At 32.4% G+C, this 22,823-nt stretch overlaps 1 protein-coding gene across 3 annotated transcripts in view; it reads left to right on the forward strand.

The window, feature by feature from the left end:
* Window positions 1-21,793, forward strand: part of LOC127725652 (location of vulva defective 1-like) — a 27,487-nt gene extending 5,694 nt beyond the window's left edge. The window contains exons 2-7 of one of the 3 annotated variants that reach the window (XM_052232754.1): window positions 804-854; window positions 5,170-5,520; window positions 8,620-9,513; window positions 13,368-13,446; window positions 18,075-18,108; window positions 19,286-19,422. In XM_052232754.1, the coding sequence (XP_052088714.1) occupies window positions 804-854; window positions 5,170-5,520; window positions 8,620-9,513; window positions 13,368-13,446; window positions 18,075-18,108; window positions 19,286-19,291 (1,415 nt within the window). In that variant the 3' untranslated portion in view covers window positions 19,292-19,422. Of the gene's footprint in view, window positions 1-803; window positions 855-5,169; window positions 5,521-8,619; window positions 9,514-13,367; window positions 13,447-18,074; window positions 18,123-19,285 lie in introns of all 3 variants that reach the window. The other 2 variants (XM_052232752.1, XM_052232753.1) reach the window with 2 other exon arrangements.
* Window positions 21,794-22,823: the final 1,030 nt, after the last annotated feature.

Below are 22,823 nucleotides of genomic sequence, written 5' to 3' on the forward strand. Positions count from 1 at the left end.
GTCCATATAATAGTTCAGAGACCCAATGTCACAACAGTTCTGTGCTTAAAAGTCCAGTATAGTATTTTTCATCTTAACTACAATATCAATAATGATGTTTAGAATTTTTATTGGTTCATGGATAGAACTGGTATTGCAACAAAACAACAAAATATTTTTATATCTTTAATTTAGCTCTTCTTTTTCCTTTGAATCTAATACATTAGTGAGTAAAGTCTTTGAAAAGATTCGTCGATACAGTGTAATAAATCATTAATGTAGTTGCAGTTTATTGTAATTTATTCAAATATTTATGATTACATTGCTTTTATTGTTATCGATCAGATGAAAATTCGTATTGATGAAAAAATCGAATGGTTGAGCTGGACAATTTTATAAAAGAGATTATAAAAATCAGATAAATGTCCAATGCAACCAGACTTACAAGTGCAGTCAGTCATTAAATCAATCACACGGCATATTATAAAAATTCCGAGACGAAAATATCCTTTGAATACTTTTTATGATAAATAATTAATGACCGAGTTTCCTGTATTTATATACCATAACATATTTATAATCCACGAGTGAAAGCATGACGTATTGTCTGGGCACTTTTCTGTTGTTGAAGACCTTTTTTTGACCTTTTACTAGTCCTCCTTTTTTTGTGTGTTGTTGGATTGCTATCTTATCGGCGTAAACCCTAAACATCCCTTTACTTATACGTGTATATAGCAGCTACTTCGGGTATTCATGTTACTTGTTTATATAAGTTATTGCGATAAATCAATATTCAATTAAAATGCATATCATTTACATTTCAGTTTCTTGTCAATCATTTTGCCAAACTTCAGCTGAAAAAAATGATTTGAAAGGTAAGATAAGAAAATATTTCGAAAGAAGTATTATAATTTGATATTGTCATTTTATTCTCGAATGGGATCGTATTGCCAATATAGATTCCTTGCAATTGATCAGAATTATATTACTATAACGTGATGAACTGCTTAATCAGCTTTCATTTGATGAAGTACTATTTTTGTTTCATACCTGGAATTAATAAGTATTTGATTTCAGGCAATCATCCTTTTCTCTGTAGAAACTAATCTAACGAATTCTCACTGGTATAGTTTCTTCTATTGTGGATAATGATATCAAAGTTACAAAATTGTAATTCATTCCTCGTGAATAAATAATTTTCCTGATGCAATTTCGAAATAAAATTATTTTAATTTCATTTTGATAAATGCGAAACAATTGTAATAGCAGTTTTCATACATCATTGTTATAACATAAGGACAGATCTTCAATAAATAAAAAAAACGTTAAGCCCGTTCTTAGCTTTTATGAGATTATTGTTATCCTACGGTGCACAAGACATGGGATCAGTTCTATCAATTGTACAATGTTTTAATCCAGTATACTCTTATAGGTTGCACTTTGTAAATACAGCTGTTTCACAAACCATGCCTCTTTTGGGGAGATATATGGGTCATTTTCAAAAAATGTCGAATTTTGAAATTGAAAAATTTATTAAAAGTTACTTATTCAAACAACCCTCTACATAAGCAAATCAAAACAAACAGTACTTAAAGAACAACATGTTAAAAGATGCAATGTTAATAATGTCATACAAGAATATCTTGAAACATTTTTTGATAGGTGGTACAATATTTTGTCTCTCCTGTTACCATTTTCAAAAGAAATTTTGGGTTATTAAGAAATGGTTTAGATAAAATTTTAAGCTTGTTTTACGTAGCCAATTAGATAGTTTAAAGAGAATAAACTTCTATATATATTCATTCTGTAAAATAATAGATTATTTGCCAATTTTCCAGGTTGTACTGAAAAATGCCTCTAAAAATTGGTTTTCAAAGGTTGTAAAAATTACCACCAGTAATGCAAGTCTAAGATAGCAATTCATATTGTTTGGCATTTTTTTCTCTCTTTCAAATAAACCCAACATCAAGTAAATCCCTCATAAGTTAGTTTACTTTTCTCTTTATTTCATTGGTAACAGGAACGTACGTTTATGATATGTCACTATATAAAAGTCTATCCTGTTACCTTTTTGTCTATCCTGTTACCGATATCAGTATTGCACCTGCAAATGCTTAATTGGGAAGAATAAGACGTTATAACTTTAAGATGAGTTCAAACAACGAAATGTTTCATTCGTTTTGCAACTATATGTTAAGATAATTTTTTTAACGACGTTTCTGTCTACAATTGTCTATCCTGTTACTGTAACCATAGCAACCATAGTAACAGGATAGACATAACAGGATAGACAAATTTCTTCATTTTTGAATGCTGTTGTGAAATGACTACTCCCTTTGGTGAAGTGATTATGGTTTTCTGTTGTGAATTTGATTTCCAACACGATATTGCACTTTTTACAAGTATACTGTTGGTGTAATTAATCAAAATTGTTGGTAACAGCATAGACATGAAAAAAAGTACCCTCTAATTTTTTTCACTTAATGTCTTAAAATTTCTGTTCTCTACACTGTCGTACAAGAAACGTGGTGTTTTAAATGTAAAGGTAACTTTGAACTTTTGAAATCAACATTGACTTATTCGATATTCATAGGGAGAACGATATCACGGCTGATTAAAGTAACGGTAACAGGATGGACATGAACCTCCCGTACGCTGATTGAATTTAGTTTGTAGATAATATGTTACATATAATGATTAAGAAGCTACGATTTTTCGTTAGATTAACTATTAACGTTCTTAAAAAGTCCCTTTTGCAGATATCAAGGCGATCAGAAAATCGGGAAAAAATCATTTGCAATGTGTTTTTCTGACACTGTACGCACACAAATAGCCCCCAAATCGGACTTAAATACATTTTAATCTTATCAAAATAGATGTAAATCGTGTTTATTATCGATGTTCTAAATCATAAATCCGACAAGCTTTCATTTAAACCATTACAACTGAAATTTCCATTAGAAATACAAATTTTAGCATGGGTGTACTGAAAATTCGACATTTTTTGAAAATGACCCATATAATATTCATAGATATTTTGTTTTGTTTACGTTCTGGTTCCCAGATATGATCTCTATGTTTCATCTCATAGAGACATAACTTGGGAATGTTACCAGTATAAATGCGCATGGTAGGCGGTGGAATTGAATTCTGAGAAAGACCTAAAGTGAAGTGAGGGGTAGTGCAGAATTTTAGTATAAGTTAAAACTCTTAGAAGTTCGGGGCATATAAAAGTTGAAAATATGCCGCACAGCCCTGTTTTGACCTTTGAATAAAAAAGTAGTGCATATAAACTTTCCATTCTATGGTATAATTTTTTACGAAACTTCATAGTAAATAGTAAAAGTGGCACAGTTTTAGCCGTAAAGGGAGTTCCTATGGGAAATTGCATTGTCTATATTTACAGAAATGCAACCTATAACTGCTTAAATAATAACTTGTTAATACACTTTCGTGAATAAAAGGAGATGTGGAGTATTCGTCAGATTAGACATCGACCCACTTTTAAAACCACATTAATCCAGTTTTGGACCAGTACACTTTACAAAACTATGATAGTATGGTGAAATCGATAAAGACAGTAACCGCGTAGGGAGTGGGCTAACATGTTTGGGGGAGTGGGCAAACTTATGAAAGTGACAAAAAAAAACAGCTATTCTATAGTCTAAGAGTTTTCGTTCATTTTCAATACCTTTTTTTCGGCCAAAAAGTTGTGGGGCAAATTTTCCCCCTACTTTCGAAAAAGGGAGACAATTGCCCCCACTTGTCCTTCTTCCCCTGGCTCCTAAGTCAGTGGATAAGGGGAACGTGTTTGGTATATTTGCTACTACAATGTATTTTTATTAGGATATTTGGCATATTTTGATAATGTGGTTTAGTATATATTTCTAACAGATTAATGTTCACACATATCCAAATTCCTTGCATGCTTTTCTAATGGAACGGGTTTTTTTTCACATAATGAAATATTAACCAACTGATAAATAGGCTTTGTTCGCAACTTTGAACGACATAATTATGCAGTAACTATTTAATGGATTGATAATTGTTAATGTTACTTCATGTAAGCAAATGGTTTATGCAAAGTATTGATGAGAACAAATTGAATAAACCATAAACCTATTTGTAAAAGTTTGAAAATTCCATTTCGATTTTAAATATTATAAAGGTCAAGTTAATTAATTAATATTTTTTTCTTTTATTACATAATATTGTTTAAACAAAATTCAAACGAGATCAAATTTAACAATTAAAGATTCAAATTCATCAAGTACTATTAAGAGGGTCGACCGACAATGATCACAGTGAAAATGATAGAAAAAAATGAAATTTTAGAAAAGAAGGCATGCTAGGTAGTGTCAATTTTGTCCTACAATAGGTCGTCTAAAGAAACACATCAATGAGTTGTGAAGTATCGGATTAAATATACCTTTACCAATCAAACATGGCTATAGATGCATACCTAACACACAGCTAGACGGACGCTATCTTTAGCAACCGTCTTACTCCTAACTGGCTGATGAGAAAAATCCCTATTGTTGTAATTATTTCATTTTTGTTAAAATATTGTGTTGCATCCTTTCAAATTTAGTATCTTACAGTTACAATTACCCAGAAAACAAGCAGTCGATCGTTTAAGATTATCATGAACATACCAAATATCAGAGCTATATAAGGTCGCATTGTTATTTTAATACACATACAGCAGTTTTAAAAGATAAATTTTGTATTTTAAACACGCTCTCTTCACAAGTCTATTTGACTTATAATACAGTACAATGCAAAACAATTTTGAATTAAAGATATTTTTATCACCTATAGATGTCTATTCAAAGGACAATGACAAATTTAGACGACATTTCTTAACTGCCTAGCAACACAACGTATTAATGTCTTATTTATCAACATATTTTATGATATTTTAACGGATGCTTTATTTTTTTTACAACAAAAGAAACATTGCAACACATTTAAAAGATGAGAAATTAGTCTGTCTCATGTCCGGATGTTCACCCTGATTTTCAAACTATAAAACTGTGAAGGTCAAATACATTCATTTTGGAAAATGTTATTTCGAATATTTGTAAATTAAATAATTAAAGTAAAAACAAAGCCTATTTTTATTTTTAAGAGAAAAATGGCCTCTTTTGATTTCCCCTCAAATGTGTAATTTTTCTTTACGTTTTCCAGTTGCAACATTTTGTCAGAATAGTGTAGCCTCAGGAAGTTCAGCTATCATTGACGGTTATGCAGCTCATGGAACAGATACAGATAAGACGTGTACCTGTAGTACCACTGTGTCCATACCAAATAATGGCACTTCTAGTCTTGCCTTTAGTGCTTTGTTTAGTCTTCACCCACAGTACATTGGCTGTGGTAGCTCAATAGGTGTTAGAGTAAACAATTCCGGTCAGAGTACGAGAATAAGGTGTACCATTGCTGGTAGTATAACAGTGAATAATGGAGACAATGTCCTTATCGAATTGAAGAAAGAATCATCACCTGAAGATACACGATATTGTATGAAGCTTCAGTTTTCAGGTAATTAGAACAGATTTCAGTCAGTTTAATACATGGTTCAATGGTTGCTGTACAATCCTAGATTAAAATGGTATTTCGACAGTATTTTGTATTTTGTGTTCATCCATTTCTTCAAAAAAATACTTCAGACGACACTTTTATTAATTCATGTTCTTAAAATAAGACTTTTACTGCAAAATAAACCTTTGAAGAGTACAGTTAGGGTTAGCTAGCTATAAAACCAGGTTTAATCCTCTAGTTTCTACATAAGAAAATGCCTGAACCAAGTCAGGAATATGACAGTTGTTTTCCATTCGTTTGATGTGTTTGAACTTTTGATTTTGCCATTTGATAAGGGACTTTCCGTTTAGAATTTTCCATAGAGTTCAGTATTTTTGTTATTTTACTTTTTAGTCCCAACCGTAAGACCAATCACGTGTCGAAATATCTCTAAAACGATCATAATTTTTTTCAAGCCAAAAAAAATATTGCTTTAGTCTGTAACTTTATAATGTAACGCCCACATTAGATATAGTAACACTCAGATTAACCAAAATACCATTTGATTATGTAGAGTAATATCTCTTTGATAAGATTATATGACAAGTGTATATATGCATAGTAGCCGTTAACGGACGCAACATATCCGCCATTCGAACTCAGTATATGCAATAACATTAACGGTACCAATTTTTCTGTACCAGACCGTTGCGCATTTCGACAAATTTATATTTGTGTTCAGTTATTCGAAAATATTTTAAAATCCAAATACTAATACAAACTTTAAAGCTGGTATAACCGAAAAGGACCTAAATGTCTTGGCAAAACCGATCTGCAAGGCTTTCGGAAAATTTGAACACGTCTGAAACAGAAAATACCTAATTGTACAAGCTTGATAATATGATTCATCAATGAGTTTCTTTACAATTGAACGAGCAATAGTCCAGGGGAGTAGCTGCCGTTAGGCACTTTAGGCACGTGCCTACACATAATTTTTTCAAAATTTTTGTTTTTTGTATTAAAAAAGATAATGACAACGTTATCTGTAGATGCACGTGAAGTCGTCAAAATTCTTTAATTATCAAATGTAATTTGTACACTAGTCTATCATCCTTAGTGAATGGAGTATTGGGTAGAATTGTATGTATGGTCAGAAAGGGGATGTTAACTCCGATGGCTAGTGTAGAGAGAATGCCACGCTCTTTGCACGTTAAGAATACTTGCAACAACTCTTTGAGGGGTTCGAAGGTGGTCTGCTGAAAGGCAAAATTTCTGTCCCTATCCATTAACCATCATTTACCTAGCTCCGCTACGCGTCGATAGGTAAACTCAATTTGCGACAGTAAAATCTACGTTTTACGAAGGCCAAGCTTAAAATACAATACAGTTATCTCCTGATTTTCTAATGGCATTTTCAAATTTTCAGACCTTCCTCCTGGACGACCCCTATTACAGGACCTAATGGCTTCCTGTATTTATTGTAAATTTGTTTTTGCCCTGAACATGCATAACTATTTGCCACTGGACGTCAAGTTAGCAATCAATCAATCAACTAGCTTTCAGTAACTTCGAGTACTCTCAGATCTTCGTGTAATGACCATAATTATTCCTAAGCAGGTAGGGATTTTACAGTAGAGGATATCAGAAAATATGAATTTCTTGAATTTTGTCACGATAGTATGAACAAAACCGAACTTCTGCATTGGGCATCAACTGTGTTTGAGTGTATGTGTTTGTGTGGCCGGGCTGAAGGTTTAAGAATCAAAAGATGGATGGTCGATGTCTAGCCCAAAGGATAGTATTATTATATATAGTAATCTCAGTGTTTACGTGCCTATTCTTTTAATTAAGGATCGTCAATATGTACTATCAATTAACGTATATATCAACTATCCTCAATCAGAAAGGAATAGATATGAAAATACTAAATAGGATGTACTGCTTAATTAAAGGGCTACGCTGATCTACGCTAGGCAATGCATATTGGAAATAAAAAATTTTTTTTTTTTTAGATTTCCGATCGTACTGCTCTAATTCACCAATTATTTATAATTCTTCGAACTTTTCTTCATGTATATTATCATGATAAAATAACCAGTAAATATAATATTTTTTGTACACAAAATTCTGCAACTAAAATGCTGAAAACCGTTTTCCGTCGGAGGGCTTCGCCCCCCTGAACCCCCTACCAGGGCTCTGCCCTGGACCTGCTGGGGGCCTTGAACGGCCCCCAGACCCCCTGCCGCAATTTGTGCCTACACTTGATTGGATACCTAGCTACGCCCCTGATAGTCAAAGGAACAGAAATATTAGAACACTTATGCATATATACGTATAAAAGATAATAAAATAAAAGTGTTCTTGTGTAATGTAGGAAGCAAACACATTGTAAGAAGCGTGTTGTTCTGTAGAAACATTCACTACAGTCTGTATTGAAAAAAAATATATCACAGATACTAGGTCTATAATTTGGCATGACAGACGCGCGTTTCGTCAACATGTGGCTCATTCATGGTGCTATTCAAAAGATTAAATACAAAGTTCAAGAGCATTGAAACCAATTGTGTGCTAACTCTGGCTAGGACCATCTATGTCTAGTGGAGATATCTGCGATTTTTCTTTAGTAAAAGTAGTAGGTACTATAGTACTGAACTGATTATCTCAATTAGACTTTCAAAAAAGTAATTGCGCCAAACAACGACACAGCTATTTGCTCTTCTCATATTTCATCAGTGGTCTCGTGCTCGCGTCAAGTTCTGGAGATCATGGGTTCGACCCCTGACCGGGTCAAACCAAAGACGTGAAAATGATTTTTGTTGCACGCGGCATTTAGGAGGAAAATCTAACATTGGTCGGCTCCGAGTCATAATGATGTGTCCGGGTAGGGTGACATGTCTTCATATTGACTGTTACCTTGTGGACTAGCACAATATCTGACTCAGTGAGTCGATCTAGTACAAAGCAGGGTTCAAAATCATATCGCATTAACATGTTCTCGTCCTGAATATGCATTCAATTTGGCACTGGACGTTAAACAGCCATCTATCGTTCCATGTAAGCTCTTTTTTCAGATAATTTTATCTTTGATCTAAAATGATTATCATTTTGTTATCATTTTAGATCCAACAGCAACTCTAATAGTGAATTGTAACGGAGAAAATGTTCCTGTTCCTCCGACCCCACCAACAACAACTGTTTTAACACAATCATCTATCTCATCTTCAAATCGGACAGAAGCACGCTCAACATCGACCTTATCGTCCACAACGTCACAAAACATAACTAATAACTTTACATCATCGAATCCAATAATATCATCCACAACAGAAGTGGCCTCTTCTTCTTCAGATTCCCCAACACTTAAAACGAATTCATCGACCATAATATCAACAACAGTTTTGGAAACATCATCAACAACTAAAGCCAACGTAGAAAATAATATGAGCACATCAACAACGACAAACACATATGACGAAATGTCTTCTAATTTACCAGAATCCGGCAGTACAACAGATAATTCAACATTGTCGTCAATGGATGAAAAATACACGACAACAATGCAGATGTTAACTGATGGTGATATTACTTCCCAAACTGAACAATTATTAACAAAATTAACAACAATGGCTGATACAACCGTCATTGAAACCAGAACTCCGACATTGATTAAACAAACAACTACATCTCTAACTAAAACAGTATCAACCCCAACATCAACTCAATCTCCAACTTCAACAGCAACAACTTCAACAGCATCAACTTCAACATCAATTAAAACTACTAGTCAGTTATATGAAATTGAAAGTACAACTGACCATGGAATCTCTGCAAAAGCAAATAAATCATCAACTGAAGAATTGAAAAAAGATGAAACTACTGTTGCCGTCCGACTAACATCCCCAGAAAAACGAAGCACCAAAGATGAACGATCAACACAGACATCACAAACAACACCACAACAAACGACACAAATGCCTGGGGATACTGGTAGCTCCAAAGATGATGACATTCCAAGTAAGATATATAACTGTACTATAGAAATGTTTGTTATTTAAATTGATTGTAACCGATTGAAATTTTTACGTTCAATGAAGAATGAACAAGTAAATCATGTCTCTATTACATATTTCTAAAAATTTAACTTATGATCATAGTTTATATATATATTTTAGCACGATTGATCATCTTTTTTCTGCTTTTTTGTGAATTTCGTCTGAAGGGGATTGTTTCAATGTTTGTAGATCAAACTCCCCGATATACCCCATAGAATAAAAAGGAAATAACGTTTAATTTTCAAGGATTGAACAGGAAATCTGCTGCGCTACTCTGTTTCTAAATAACAAGCCGTTATAAATTGATAGTATATGCCCTCTGGGGAAACTGTCCTTTACCTTTTAAATTTTAGAATTGTACCAGTTCATATCGCACATTACTATTTTTATTTAAAGCATATCTTTGCAGACTCTGTTGTCAATAACTGTTTACCAAAAAAATTAGAGTTGTACAAGCGTCTCTATGATGTTCGGGTTTAACTGTTTTATTGTATAAATTTCAAGATTGTTATAGTTTTATAATCAGAATAGATTCATTTTACATCATATTCATACTGCTGAAGGATATCTGTTATCCGAAATATTTAACATTTGTTCATTTTATTGTTATTTTTTTGGTGATGTTGTACCCTTTTAGACTTGTTATATATTATATTTTGTAGTGTACTGTATCATAATTATATAATCCATCGCCCCGTAAGATTTATCGTTGGCTATTATTCAGTCATTATATATATATATATATATATATATATATAGATTGAATCCCAACAAAAATTGGATGATTTTATCAGACATGCAAACAACGCACACCAGTCAATTAAATTTACATATGAAATTTCCGACTCCAAAATATCTTTCTTAGACACTACTACAGCTATTAAGGACGGTGTCATATCAACAGATCTCTACTGTAAACCTACAGATAAACATCAGTACCTTTCTCCCCAAAGCTGTCACCCCAAACACTGTACAAAAAGTATCCCGTACAGTCAAGCTCTCAGAGTAAAGCGGATTTGCTCCTCTGAGGAGGCTGTCACTAAACGGTTACAGGAACTTCGCGGTTTTTTGACCAAACGAGGTTATAAGACATTGGACATAGATAAGGGATTTGCGCGTGCTAATAACAACAGCCGCAATGACCTATTACAGTACAAACAGAAGAGGCGCAGCAAAATAGTTCCGTTTGTTTTAACATACAATCCCGCCTTTACTAACCTTTCACGTTTGATCCGTGCCAATTGGCAAACTATTGCCAAGCACCCAAAATTGTCCAAGATCTTTCCCAGTCCTCCTGTCTTAGCTTTTCGGAGACCAGCAAGTCTGAAAGACTTATTTGTAAGAGCTGACGTCTCCTCTAATAAAAGCTGTTCAACTGCAGGATGGTGCAAGTCGTGTGGAAACAGACGATGTCTGACTTGCCAACAAATACTGAATACTCAAACATTTACTTGCCACTCCACTGGGTCTGTGTACACTATATTTTGTAATGTAACTTGCAAAACACAGAATATTGTATACCTTCTTCAGTGTCGATGTGGCATGCAGTATATTGGCGAGACAGAACAGCCATTCAACAAACGCATGAATGGTCATCGAAGTGACTACACCTGCAAGCCCGACCTCCCCGTAAGTCGTCATTTGAGATCACCTGGATACGCCCAAGCTGATCTCAAAAACCTAATACAATCACAATCATAGACCACAACGAGGGTTGGTCAAGGGCCGAAAGACTTGCTCGGGAAAGGTTTTCGATAAGAAAGCTAAGGACAGTTTCCCCAGAGGGCATAAATGAAAAAACATAGAATGAGTCACTCATTTTCCCTACCATCACTCATTTTCCTGACATCATTTGTTTCCAGTTACTCCGGCTTCCTTACTTGACTCTTACAGTTTTAAGGATTCTTTTGGAATTTTTTGAATTTTACTAGTTTAAATACCAGGGTTCTTTTCATTTGGTAGGGATGTACAAGTACGCATCCACGTCCAATTATTTAACCTTAGCCCAAATTTACTATTATTTTTTTCTTTTTATTATAAAACTGCTATTTATTTGGGATGATAAATACGCAGCCTCTGTTTGACATATTTTACCAGCTTATATCGATCAGTGCTGTTTTTTGGGAATGTATTTACACGCAGTTGTTGTAACATCTTAACTGACGTCATTTTGGAATTTTAGAGTTGTGCCAGTTCATATCTCTAATTACTATTGTCATTTTAGCATGTCTTTGAGTCGTTTTTTGGAAATTTAAAAAAAAATTAGCGTAAAATTGAGAATGGAAATGGGGAATGTGTCAAAGAGACAACAACCCGACCATAGAGCAGACAACAGCTGAAGGCCACCAATGGGTCTTCAATGCAGCGAGAAACTCCCGCACCCGGAGGCGTCTCTACATATGATGTTCGGGTGAAACTGTTTCACTTTTTTTTATTGTATAGAATTCAAGATTGCTATAGTTTAATAATCAGAATAGATTGATCTGATTCATATTACATCGTGCTCATACTGATGAAGGATATCTGTTATCCGAAATATTTATAGTTACATTTGTTCGTTTATTGTCATTTTTTGGTGATGTTGTACCCTTTTAGACTGGTTATATATTATATTTTGTAGTGTACTGTATCATATTCATATGATCGATCGCCCCGTAAGATTTATCGTTGGCTATAATTCAGTCATTTTATATATATATATATATACTGCGTTGGATAAAAACCGCAATTTTTATACGTGTGCATGCAAAACAAATTTCTTGGTAGAGGGGTCTAAATACAGCACAAACAACATTTTTCAAAAGACCAAAAAAAGTGTAAAAGTATATTTTAACATATATATAATATATAACTGAACTAAAAAAAAAGCAGAAAAAATGCAAGGTTTATGTCCTTGTTTTTGAGAACATTTGGCGGAAAATTATTCTCTCTAGATTTTTCATACATATAACATTGGTACCTTTATTTCTTTCAAAAACTATAAAAACATAACAAGGATTTGATACGATTTTCAAAAATAGGTTTAAATTAAATGTCATAAATTATGAACAGAAAAGTAGGAAGTAGCGGGCAATATTTTTAATGGCACCACATGAATAAAATCAGAGGATTCCGAATATCTGACAGTCCAAAAGAAGACAAGCGAACATTTCAATGAGTCAGGTACGCCCCAGACTTAGAGTTCTGGAAGCTTAAACTTGATATTGAATAATACATTTTGGGAAGTCAAATCAGTATATTGAAAATAATCAAAAATAATATTTAAATGTGCACAATATGGTTTTTTTCTGGAATATTCATAGGAATTTTAGTTGGAACACATGTCTTATCAGCAAACACATTAAAACCTAGTATAGAAATATTGAAATTTCTAAAGTTAAATCATAGGTTGCAACTCCCGAAGGCCAAGTTACCCTTAGTCAATTGTGGTTGTTTTGTTAGAGCTTTTTCGCTTTTTGTTTGATTTTTTTTTTTGTGCTGTCCAAAGATTTGTAGTTTTGGCGTCTGGGGCGTACCTGGTGGTGAATATTCCAGAATAAACATTTTGTTCATCTAAATCATACTTTTATGTATTTTCAATGATTTGATTTCCCAAAATGTATTATTCAATATCAAGTAGTTATATTCTGTAGGGAGGACACTTTTATTTCGTTATTCGTTTATCCTAGTTTTAAGTGCACCAATTAGTGTACTCTTTAACCATCGTTATTGTAAGGGTTCATTTCTTGTGCAGTTTTTGACGCCCATAAATTGCAAGGTTTCCTATTCAGAAATCCAATAAATAATATGTATATATGGTGTATACTATATTTGTAGTTGAAGTCGTAGCTCCTGTCGCCAGTGTTGGTGGGTTGATCATCGTTTGTGTGATTATTTGTATAGTTGTTGGAATAAGGTAGGTTATTCTACATTCAACCTTCTAGATTACATTTGATTAAGTTGTTATTGATTTACCATTCCAAATGTTTTGATTCGAGCGCCAATGGTGAGACTGGTGTAGAAGAAACACGCTTATAATGTACTAAATTATGTTAACCTGTTAGTTTAAACAATATTCATTCAGATAAATCATCACATAACGATATAATACAATTGAAATAAATATTAAGGATTCAGAAACAAGCAAATTTGCTTTTAAAAATCTTGTCTCCTAGTACACAAATGATACACTTATTGAGCAATAGATACATATAAATGCTGGCATGCTCTGCAATAAATATTTGAATATGAAAAAGGTGAAAAAAACAATAGAGAAAAAAAAGAATAAACATGAATTTTTGTAATGTATACAGTATGAAATGTTTGGATTCTTATTGGATGATGAAGCAGTAACATCAAGGGTTAAAACGTTTGCTTTTGATAATGTATTCCTGCACCAAACTAAATAAATAAAATTGAGAATGGAAATGGGGAATATGTCAAAGAGACAACAACCCGGCCAAAGAGCAGATAACAGCCGAAGGCCACCAATGGGTCTTCAACGCAGCGAGAAAATCCCGCACCCGGAGGTGGTCCTCAGCTGGCCCCTAAATAAAAATGTGTACTAGTTCAGTGAAAACGGACGTCATACTAAACTCCAAAACATATAAATGAACTAAAATTGAAAAACATACAAGACTAACAAAGGCCAGAGGCTCCTGACTTGGAACAGGCGCAAAAATGCGGCGGGGTTAAACATGTTTTGTGAGATCTCAACCCTCCCCTATACCACTATCCAATGTAGAATAAAGAAACACAGAGCGATACGAACAGTCAAAATGACTATTTTGCTCGTCTGAGAGTACCGTTGAGCCAAAATGCAAAATGTGTGTGTCAACTTGGACAGGAAGAACTAGAATATATATCATGTCTTAAATCGGTGTATATGGGACAAGATAACAGGAAGTTAGACTTTGTTTCAAAATCACCACAACGACAATTTGGGGAGACCTACTAAATTACGATAGAATAGTTGAGAATTCAATGAACTTGAATCCAAGGCTCCGTGTTGAAGACCGTACTTTGACCTTTAATGGTTTACTTTATAAATTTTGACTTGGATGGAGAGTTTTCTCATTGGTACTCATACCACATCTTCTTATATCTAATTAAGCGAGCATGAAGAATTTGACCAAGACGATATCCTACATAGTAATACATTGGGACCTTACTATTTTGGGTTCGAACTTGTTTTTTGAATAATGGTAAGAGATTCACATTTTCTTATGTTTAAGTTAAGTGTGTTCCACAGTCTTATTGTTGCTGGGATAAAATATTCAGAATATAAACGGGACCGTGTGTTGAGTTGAGTAATATTATTTCTTTGTCTTGTTTTATGGTCATGTTTACTTCCCACTAAATCAGGCATTAATTTTCTTTAATATATTGGAGTTTTATTATTAAAATTTTTGTGAAAAAGTGTTAATCTGTGATTGCATCGTCCATCAGATAATTTTTCCCATTGAGTTTCCGCATATAAATTATTAATACTGGATAAGTTTAGTACCCTCGTGACGATACGCTCCGCCGCATCAAGCTAGATATTTTCAAGTTTAGTAATCAAATTCTGATTTTGGGAGTCCCAATCGACATCTGCATATTCGAGAATTGGGCGAACAAATGATATGTAATTTCTTTTAAGATATAAACCTATCAAGAACATTTTCAATTTTCCTCATATTTATTCTTTTGTAAAATTTAGGAAATATACATTCAATATGGTCATTTGATCCGTTGTTGGAGAAAAAGACACCTAGATGTTTATGTTTACTTACTATTTGTAGCTCTTTGGTATTCATTTTTAATGGAGGATGACAGGGTCTTTTATGTTTGTTTTTTTTTAATTATCATACTTTCAGTCTTTTGGGCATTGAAATTCACAGGCCATTTCTTTAACCAATTATAAATTTTATCTAAATCATTATTTAAAATTTTAGCTGCTTCTGTTGGATTTTCAACCATAATATACAATGAAGCGTCATCTGCAAATAGTTTAATTTGAGCTTGAATGTCTTCGACAATATCGTTTATAAATGTAAAAAAAAGTAGAGGACCAAGCATGGACCCTTTTGCGACGCCACTATTTACAGGTAGCCATTCAGATCTTGAACCGTTAATTACAACCCGCTGGACTCTAAAAAATGTACAAATAAAATACATGAAAATTGATGCATTCATTGTAAACCAAAGGGCAAAAATAAAAATGTTTATCTATAACATAATCACGATATTGTTGAAAGGACCAGAATGTAATTGAAAATTTGCAATATGACTTGTTCAACAGATAAGACACTTGAGACCTAAATAAGATTTTTCTTATTGTATAAGTCTAAAATAGAAAAAACCTGAGAATTTTTAAATTATTTTCGTCGACTTAATCATGAAAGAATATAAATACTTATCAATTTAGGTGGAAATATTTTTAACGAGGTAAAACAGCAAACTAACCAAAATTTATATTTTTTTTAAAATTACAAGTAACAAAAACAGCTATCTCTATTATCTTAAATCTAAAACAATGGTTTTAAATAATTGTCCCGCAAAATTACCAATTTCTGTGGAAAAGATTTTGTTTTATTAAAAAAAAATGAATGATTTTCCATTCTTTCCTTTAAAAATTTGAGAAATCTATCGTAAATTAAATATATGAAGCACATTATGCAGAAATGTACCCACTGGTTAAATCATCCAGTTGAAAATGAGTCTTGTCCATTGCAACCAAAATCATATTAAATTAAAATCTGCTTCTTTAAAAAACATTACACGCTGGATGAAAATGTAAACATTTAAAATTAGTTAAAGGGGTATGAGCTGTCAAATTCATGTTAACCGATTTGACTCCAATTTTCATATTTGATTTATATCATACTAAAACGTATATCCAAATTATAAAAAATCTAAAATAAACAATTAACAATACATGGACTCGATAATATGTATCAGCATTTCGTGTGTATTTTAGTCTATACGCCATCTAATTAACCATCGAGATAACCTCCGAAGACTACCGATGATCATATAACCCGATATGAACATAACCATAAATATATAATAGATAAAGACCACTTGCAATTGGATTTTTTCTAGGTGCGTTTGATTTCATATTATAGGTTAACAAATATGTTAATTATCATTTTTACCTGTATACGAATGATTTTTTTGTGGATCGAATCAGTCAACCAAATGGCTCACTCACCCTTGTTTCACTTTCAATGTTGACATTATTTCCCTTTTAAAAGCTGAACACGCCCAGTAAATGCGTAACCCATCTCTAGGTAATGTGTTAAATTGAAGGTCACATGAATACGGATTCAATGAGGTCAAATTATTGACTTGCAAGTGAATAATACATCAGCGATGATTTTTATCTTATTTTGACAAATATTTGCCAAACTGACTGCTTATAACGAAATATTATTTCAAAATTCCGCTTTTATTAATACTTTAACCAAAGAGAATCGTATTTTAATTTTTTGTCTAAATTGAGATAATGCCCCTTTAAAATGCTGATTTGTTTTTATAATCAGTGTATAAAAGGCAAAGACTTTGAACGTCTAACGTCTTTATTTTTCTTTTAGAACTTCAAAGCAGAAAAAGGACCTCAGATTTACAGTAATTGCATGTTTTGTTATTTATGTAATTTTAGTAGGCAATAATTAAAAAAATATGATCGATGGGCATTTTTACATTTACCCTTATTTACTACATGTACAATAATATTAAGAGGAATATTCTCCATCTGTAGATAACTTAGATTAGATAGAGTATAGTATTGAAAACAAACTACTAACTGGCATATACGTTATATTTTCCAATAACCTACAATGTATATGCTGTGTATAAGTTGTAATTTTGCACAAATACATTTTTACACACTTTTTGTACAAGCTATAAGTATTTTTTATACATAACTTCGGAAAATACTGTAACTTGTACAAAATAACAACGTGTGCACAACATTTACATAAAAATCCTCCCAAATATTATGTATTTAGTCTGTATATATGCAATCACTATATCTGCCATATTTATTTTTTTTGCATATGTTCCATACAGTTTAGGGACGACCGCTAAATATTCTGGGGGAGGAGGATTTTTTTGTCGATTGACTAGGCATTTTTATCTGTAGCTACGCAAGCTTATTTTTTCCGCGCGATTTTCATACTGTTTTGTGCAAGATTATTTATTTTCATCTCTTACCAGGCCAGGATATGAATTTTCAAAATCCTCCTCCCCCACTCCCAAAAATCTAGTGAGTGTCCCTTGATGAATATTTTATTTCGACTATTATGATTGCTACCGCGGATAAAATCTTTGTTTAAATATATACATAAACTATTCTCAGAGGTTATCTTGCTTTGTTGAAGTTTTTGAAAAAAAAATCGACATGTAAATGAATTATTTTAGATTGGTCGGTACTGTGTATATATAGTATGACCAGGTACAACTATTATACTACAGTATGTTTTTGTATTGTGTTTACAAATGTGCAAACATTATCCTCGAGTTTATCAATTGTATTTCTCATTTTATTATAATTTCTAGGAGAAACAAAACAGGAAAACACAAGTTTTCAGTGGTAAATTTTCTTTGGTCGGTCATTACATATTTTACTGTTGTGTGAAGCATGTATATTTTGTATGTAGCATGTCTATTACATGTATTTAGCCTGTGTATGCCATTAAAGTACAAACATTAATAAAGTGGATCCTGTATACTTTTTGAAACATATATGAGATTTTGAAAATACGCTTTGAAAATTAAATAACCAATAACAAATGTAGCTTTTGTTTATTCTGCTTACTTACTAGGATACAGATCCTGTCATATACAAAATTTACAATAATGTGGTGTCGGTACGGGCAAACTCGGGCTAAATGTGTGCAGATAATAGATAATATTTGTCGAACCAGACATATACAGTCTCTGCTTAAACGGATGTGGTAGTTTCATTTATATTGGCTACAAATATGGAGACAATTCACTTCTGCAAAATTTGGACACGTTTTATCAAATATTTTGTTATTTTTTGTGTGTTGGTGTCATTTATTTTAGTTCGTGTTTAAGCACTGCGCACATAGTAAATATGCATATCTTCGGAAAATAGACAAGTAATACACGTAAATGCAAATCAAAGGTATACAATGTTGAAACTTTTTACAAAATATCACTTTAAAAATTCAGATTCAACAAAACAAACAAAAGATGAATGACTATTATTTACAAAAAGTAGTAACTTAGAATAAAAGATACAGAGAAATGATAACACAAAACAGATAATGTTCACATATAGTGACATCTCTTGCAAATCACTATAATGTTTAAACAGTGTTGATATCAATTAAATGACCATAATACATTTGAAGCGCAAACGGCAATTGTTGTTAATTATCGAATCTGACTATTCCATGACACTTTTCTAAGATACCGGAATGAAATCTTAACGTAAGTAATATTATTTCGGCACCTTTGTCCTTTCATATAAGTTCATATCATCTTGTTTTGCCTGAATTTATTTTAGTCGATCTCGTGCATCAAGTGAACAATAAGGCTCGCTTTCCAACCAAATTTCGCTGAAATATAATATTGAATAGAACTGGCTGTTGATATGAAAAACTATTAAAAAGTTTTAATAAAGGAAGACAAAAAGAAAGGAACTTCATGTTTCAATTTAATTATATATAAAAACGGTTACAAGTTAAACATGTCATCTTTTTAATTTTTATTTATCATGGCTATGCTTTGTTTACTTCTAGGCGTAATGGATGCGGGTGCACTGAAGATACATTACCTCACAGCAATACACTAGTAGAAAAGGCTTCAACTGAAATTAAAAACAGAGAAAAAGACACATATGTAAATCCATTGTATGATGACATATCGCTTACCGGAAAATCAGATCGTTCCGACAGAGACTCTATGATGCAAGAAATTCCTTCAGATGACGATTCGGATGATTCTTACAGATTACCGGAATCAACAAAAATTGATGGTGAATTGTGGACGCATTTATGATAAATTTTGTAATAGAATTCTGACTTGTGCCATTAATAATTATGCTCATATGACAACAATATAACCACCGACATCGTTTTGTATTCTTCGTTTAAGGAATTAAAAGTCAAATCGATTAGTTTCAGATAAAAACAAATCGTTCCATTTTAGGCAAATCTATTAATTCAGCAGTGAACGATTAAATATATATGTAACTGTGATATGGAGGAACCTTCAACATTTTTGCGATTTTTTTTATGACTGTACCTAAGCCAACAATTTAAGTCGTCTCATTAGAAAATCCATATTTGTTTTCCAGAAATCAAACATTTCCTGAATTTCAATTATCTTTTATATTTACACCTTTCATTGCGAGAATACGCAACATGAAAACAGCGAGTTCTTGGTGAAATAAAATCTGTTAGAACATGTTAATAAGGTTTCCATTTATCCAGTTTAACAATCTTAGATTTCAGTTCTACACTCTAATACCCACTTGACACGAAGATGAAATCATTTCCAAGCTGGATCAAGATTGTTTTAGGGAAAAGTGCAATTTCAGGAAGAAGATATAATAAGAAAATGGGTTTGGTCCCTTGAATTCGAATATCAAAAAGTATTATAAATCTACCAAATATCATCATTCAGGTGATCATAAGATTATCAAATATCAAAATTAATATTTTGAATTAGTTCTTGCCTATTTGCATAAGGGCTCCAACGTCTTGCATTTAGAGCAAAACTTCGAAAAACTGCCAAAATAGCCTCGTTTTGAAATCATGTCATTAATATTTAGATATGAGCAAAGCTCTACACCCAAAAAAGCATTTTGACTCAAGAAGTATTTTAAAAGATGCTAGTTATATATTTGTCCCAGTTTTGATACAATTCATATATTGAAAATCTGATTTTGTTGACGTTAAAAGGGTTAGATTGTACACTCAAAGTAAAGATATGTAGGGTTGTTGTTCTGAATTAATTATGCATTCAAGTTGATGCTTAAATTAATAGCCATAATTAGCAATATAGTCAAAAGATATACACAACACAATTAAAATTTACAGAATGTATATTTATGAATATCAAAACTTCCTCGTGTTGCGATGGCACTTGTATAATTAATGAAAGGTTACTTTTTCACAAAATTATGTAAAACTGAATAGAATGACACAAAATTAACCGAGTTCTCGAAATCTTTTTCCTCTGGTGGTCCAATCTGCTGACCCTTGCTCTTTATTTCTATTGCAAAAAAAACAAAATTGTGTCAGTCCTTGCAAAAGTTTGGTGGTCAAAACCTTCGGACCACCACTTTTAGAGAACTCTGATAAACCATAATGGTTTTATTATCATGACTTATTTTACGATAAAAATGTACGATTTATTACTTTTAGAGATTGGGTGGATAATTCGCGACATATAATGCAAATTGTACGCAGAAAGACTTTCGTGTATTATCATTATGAATAATTTCGAATCTTATAGACAATTTTTTCAATTTGTTCAAAGTCTGCTACGTAGTATCTTAGACAATATTATACGTTTATCTTAAGATTTGAGTTGCCTCGCCTTGCCCTATAAATTATACAAAATTGACTGAGATATCAGAGACAAATTGTATTATGTGTCTCTGGTGATATTAATGAATTTGTTGTTCTAGTTCTTGTAGAATTCTTTGAGAAAGTTATAAAGGTATTTACAGTCCGCATTTTCCTGTTGTAATGATGTCTGATACTAGTAATGAAATATTTACAAAAAAGTATAATTTGTACCCAACAAGCTTTCTTCTGAATCTTCTAAATTGACCTCATGCAAATCAAAATGAAAAAAAAAACAGCTTTACATTTGTTTATTGTGACATTTTTAATATTTTTGTGTTATCCACAGCATTAATGGTGTGATTCAGTAGATGTATCGTAAACACTGGATTGATTATAGTCACGAACCAAAACAGCATTAAACCATTGTTAATGTTTTACAACGCAGTATTTGTGGTTTAAAGGCTATTTATGGTTTTACATTGAATTACACATCGACCGCATATCGTGTATACACATTATAACTTACACAACATGTATCGTTTTTGTTATTTATGTTAACTGTTCAATATACGAGTTTTTATAGGTTGTTAAGGATATGTGTCATATACCACAATTTTTGTAACTATGAAACATGGTTTGTCCTAGTCTTATAATGTATGATGAGTTATTGTTTTGTATTAATAATATTGCTATGTACACATATATCATTTGATGAATATAATTCTTTTTTTATTTTATTTATTTGTTTTAACAGAAAACGGAACAAGCAAACACGCACATATTCAAGAGAACATATAGCATGTATAGCACATAATTGTGGAATCAAAGGGAAAAGAGAACATGCACAAAACCCATAACATACACACAATCACACAAAGAAAGAAAGAGAGGGATTCACGTTGTGTAAATACATGTCAAAAAAAGAATTTTTAATGAAAAACATATTTAAGCAGAATTAATGTTGACAATTGTTTCTTACGTGCAAATATTTTAAATATCCCAACTACATCGGGTCATACAGTTTAATAAGATTGTAAATACCAACACGGTTGTGGTTTTTTTAAACATTAAATAGATGAATTTAAACAAAACAGTGCTAACCTTTTTTAATTAAGTCAAGGATATTATTTCACGAATGGACAAAACTATCATATTACGCAATTTCTTGCATCGTTTTCTGTAAACCGACCATCTTTGTTAAAGATGCCCCACAATTTTGGTTGTCACACAATATAATCCTCAAAGTTACAACTTGTAGTAAGTTTTAATGCACTTGCTGAAAACTATCAAAACAACACAATATTATGTGTAAATGTGGTAATCTTTTTTTATGATCCTTGTACTCATGCAATACTGTCAAATAAGAAATTGCGTGGATACAAAATACAAAAACTTGATAGCAAGATTTGTATGCACCATTTCCAGAAATAGCGAAAAACATTTGCAATCATAAATGCACGCACACATATTAGACTGGTTCCCTGTCCTTTATCTTTTTGGCTCTGACAGATATAAACAAGAGTGTCTGAGATACCCGTATATTGCAAGGGAGAGGACCAGCCAAGCACAAATATTTGAATTTACAATTTTTTCATGTTACCATACCGCTGATGCCCGAGACTGATTGTACCGCAGTGTTATAGACCTACTCCCGATTTCATTTACATAAGTGTCCATCTAGGGAACATGACTGCTGAGAATTTGCTGTGTAAACTTTGTGTGTGTAAGCTATTACTACAATTCCTGTAAATTCTAAACAAAT

This window comes from Mytilus californianus, unplaced genomic scaffold (genome assembly GCF_021869535.1).
Source record: "Mytilus californianus isolate M0D057914Y unplaced genomic scaffold, xbMytCali1.0.p SCAF_15, whole genome shotgun sequence".
NCBI lineage: Eukaryota > Metazoa > Mollusca > Bivalvia > Mytilida > Mytilidae > Mytilus > Mytilus californianus.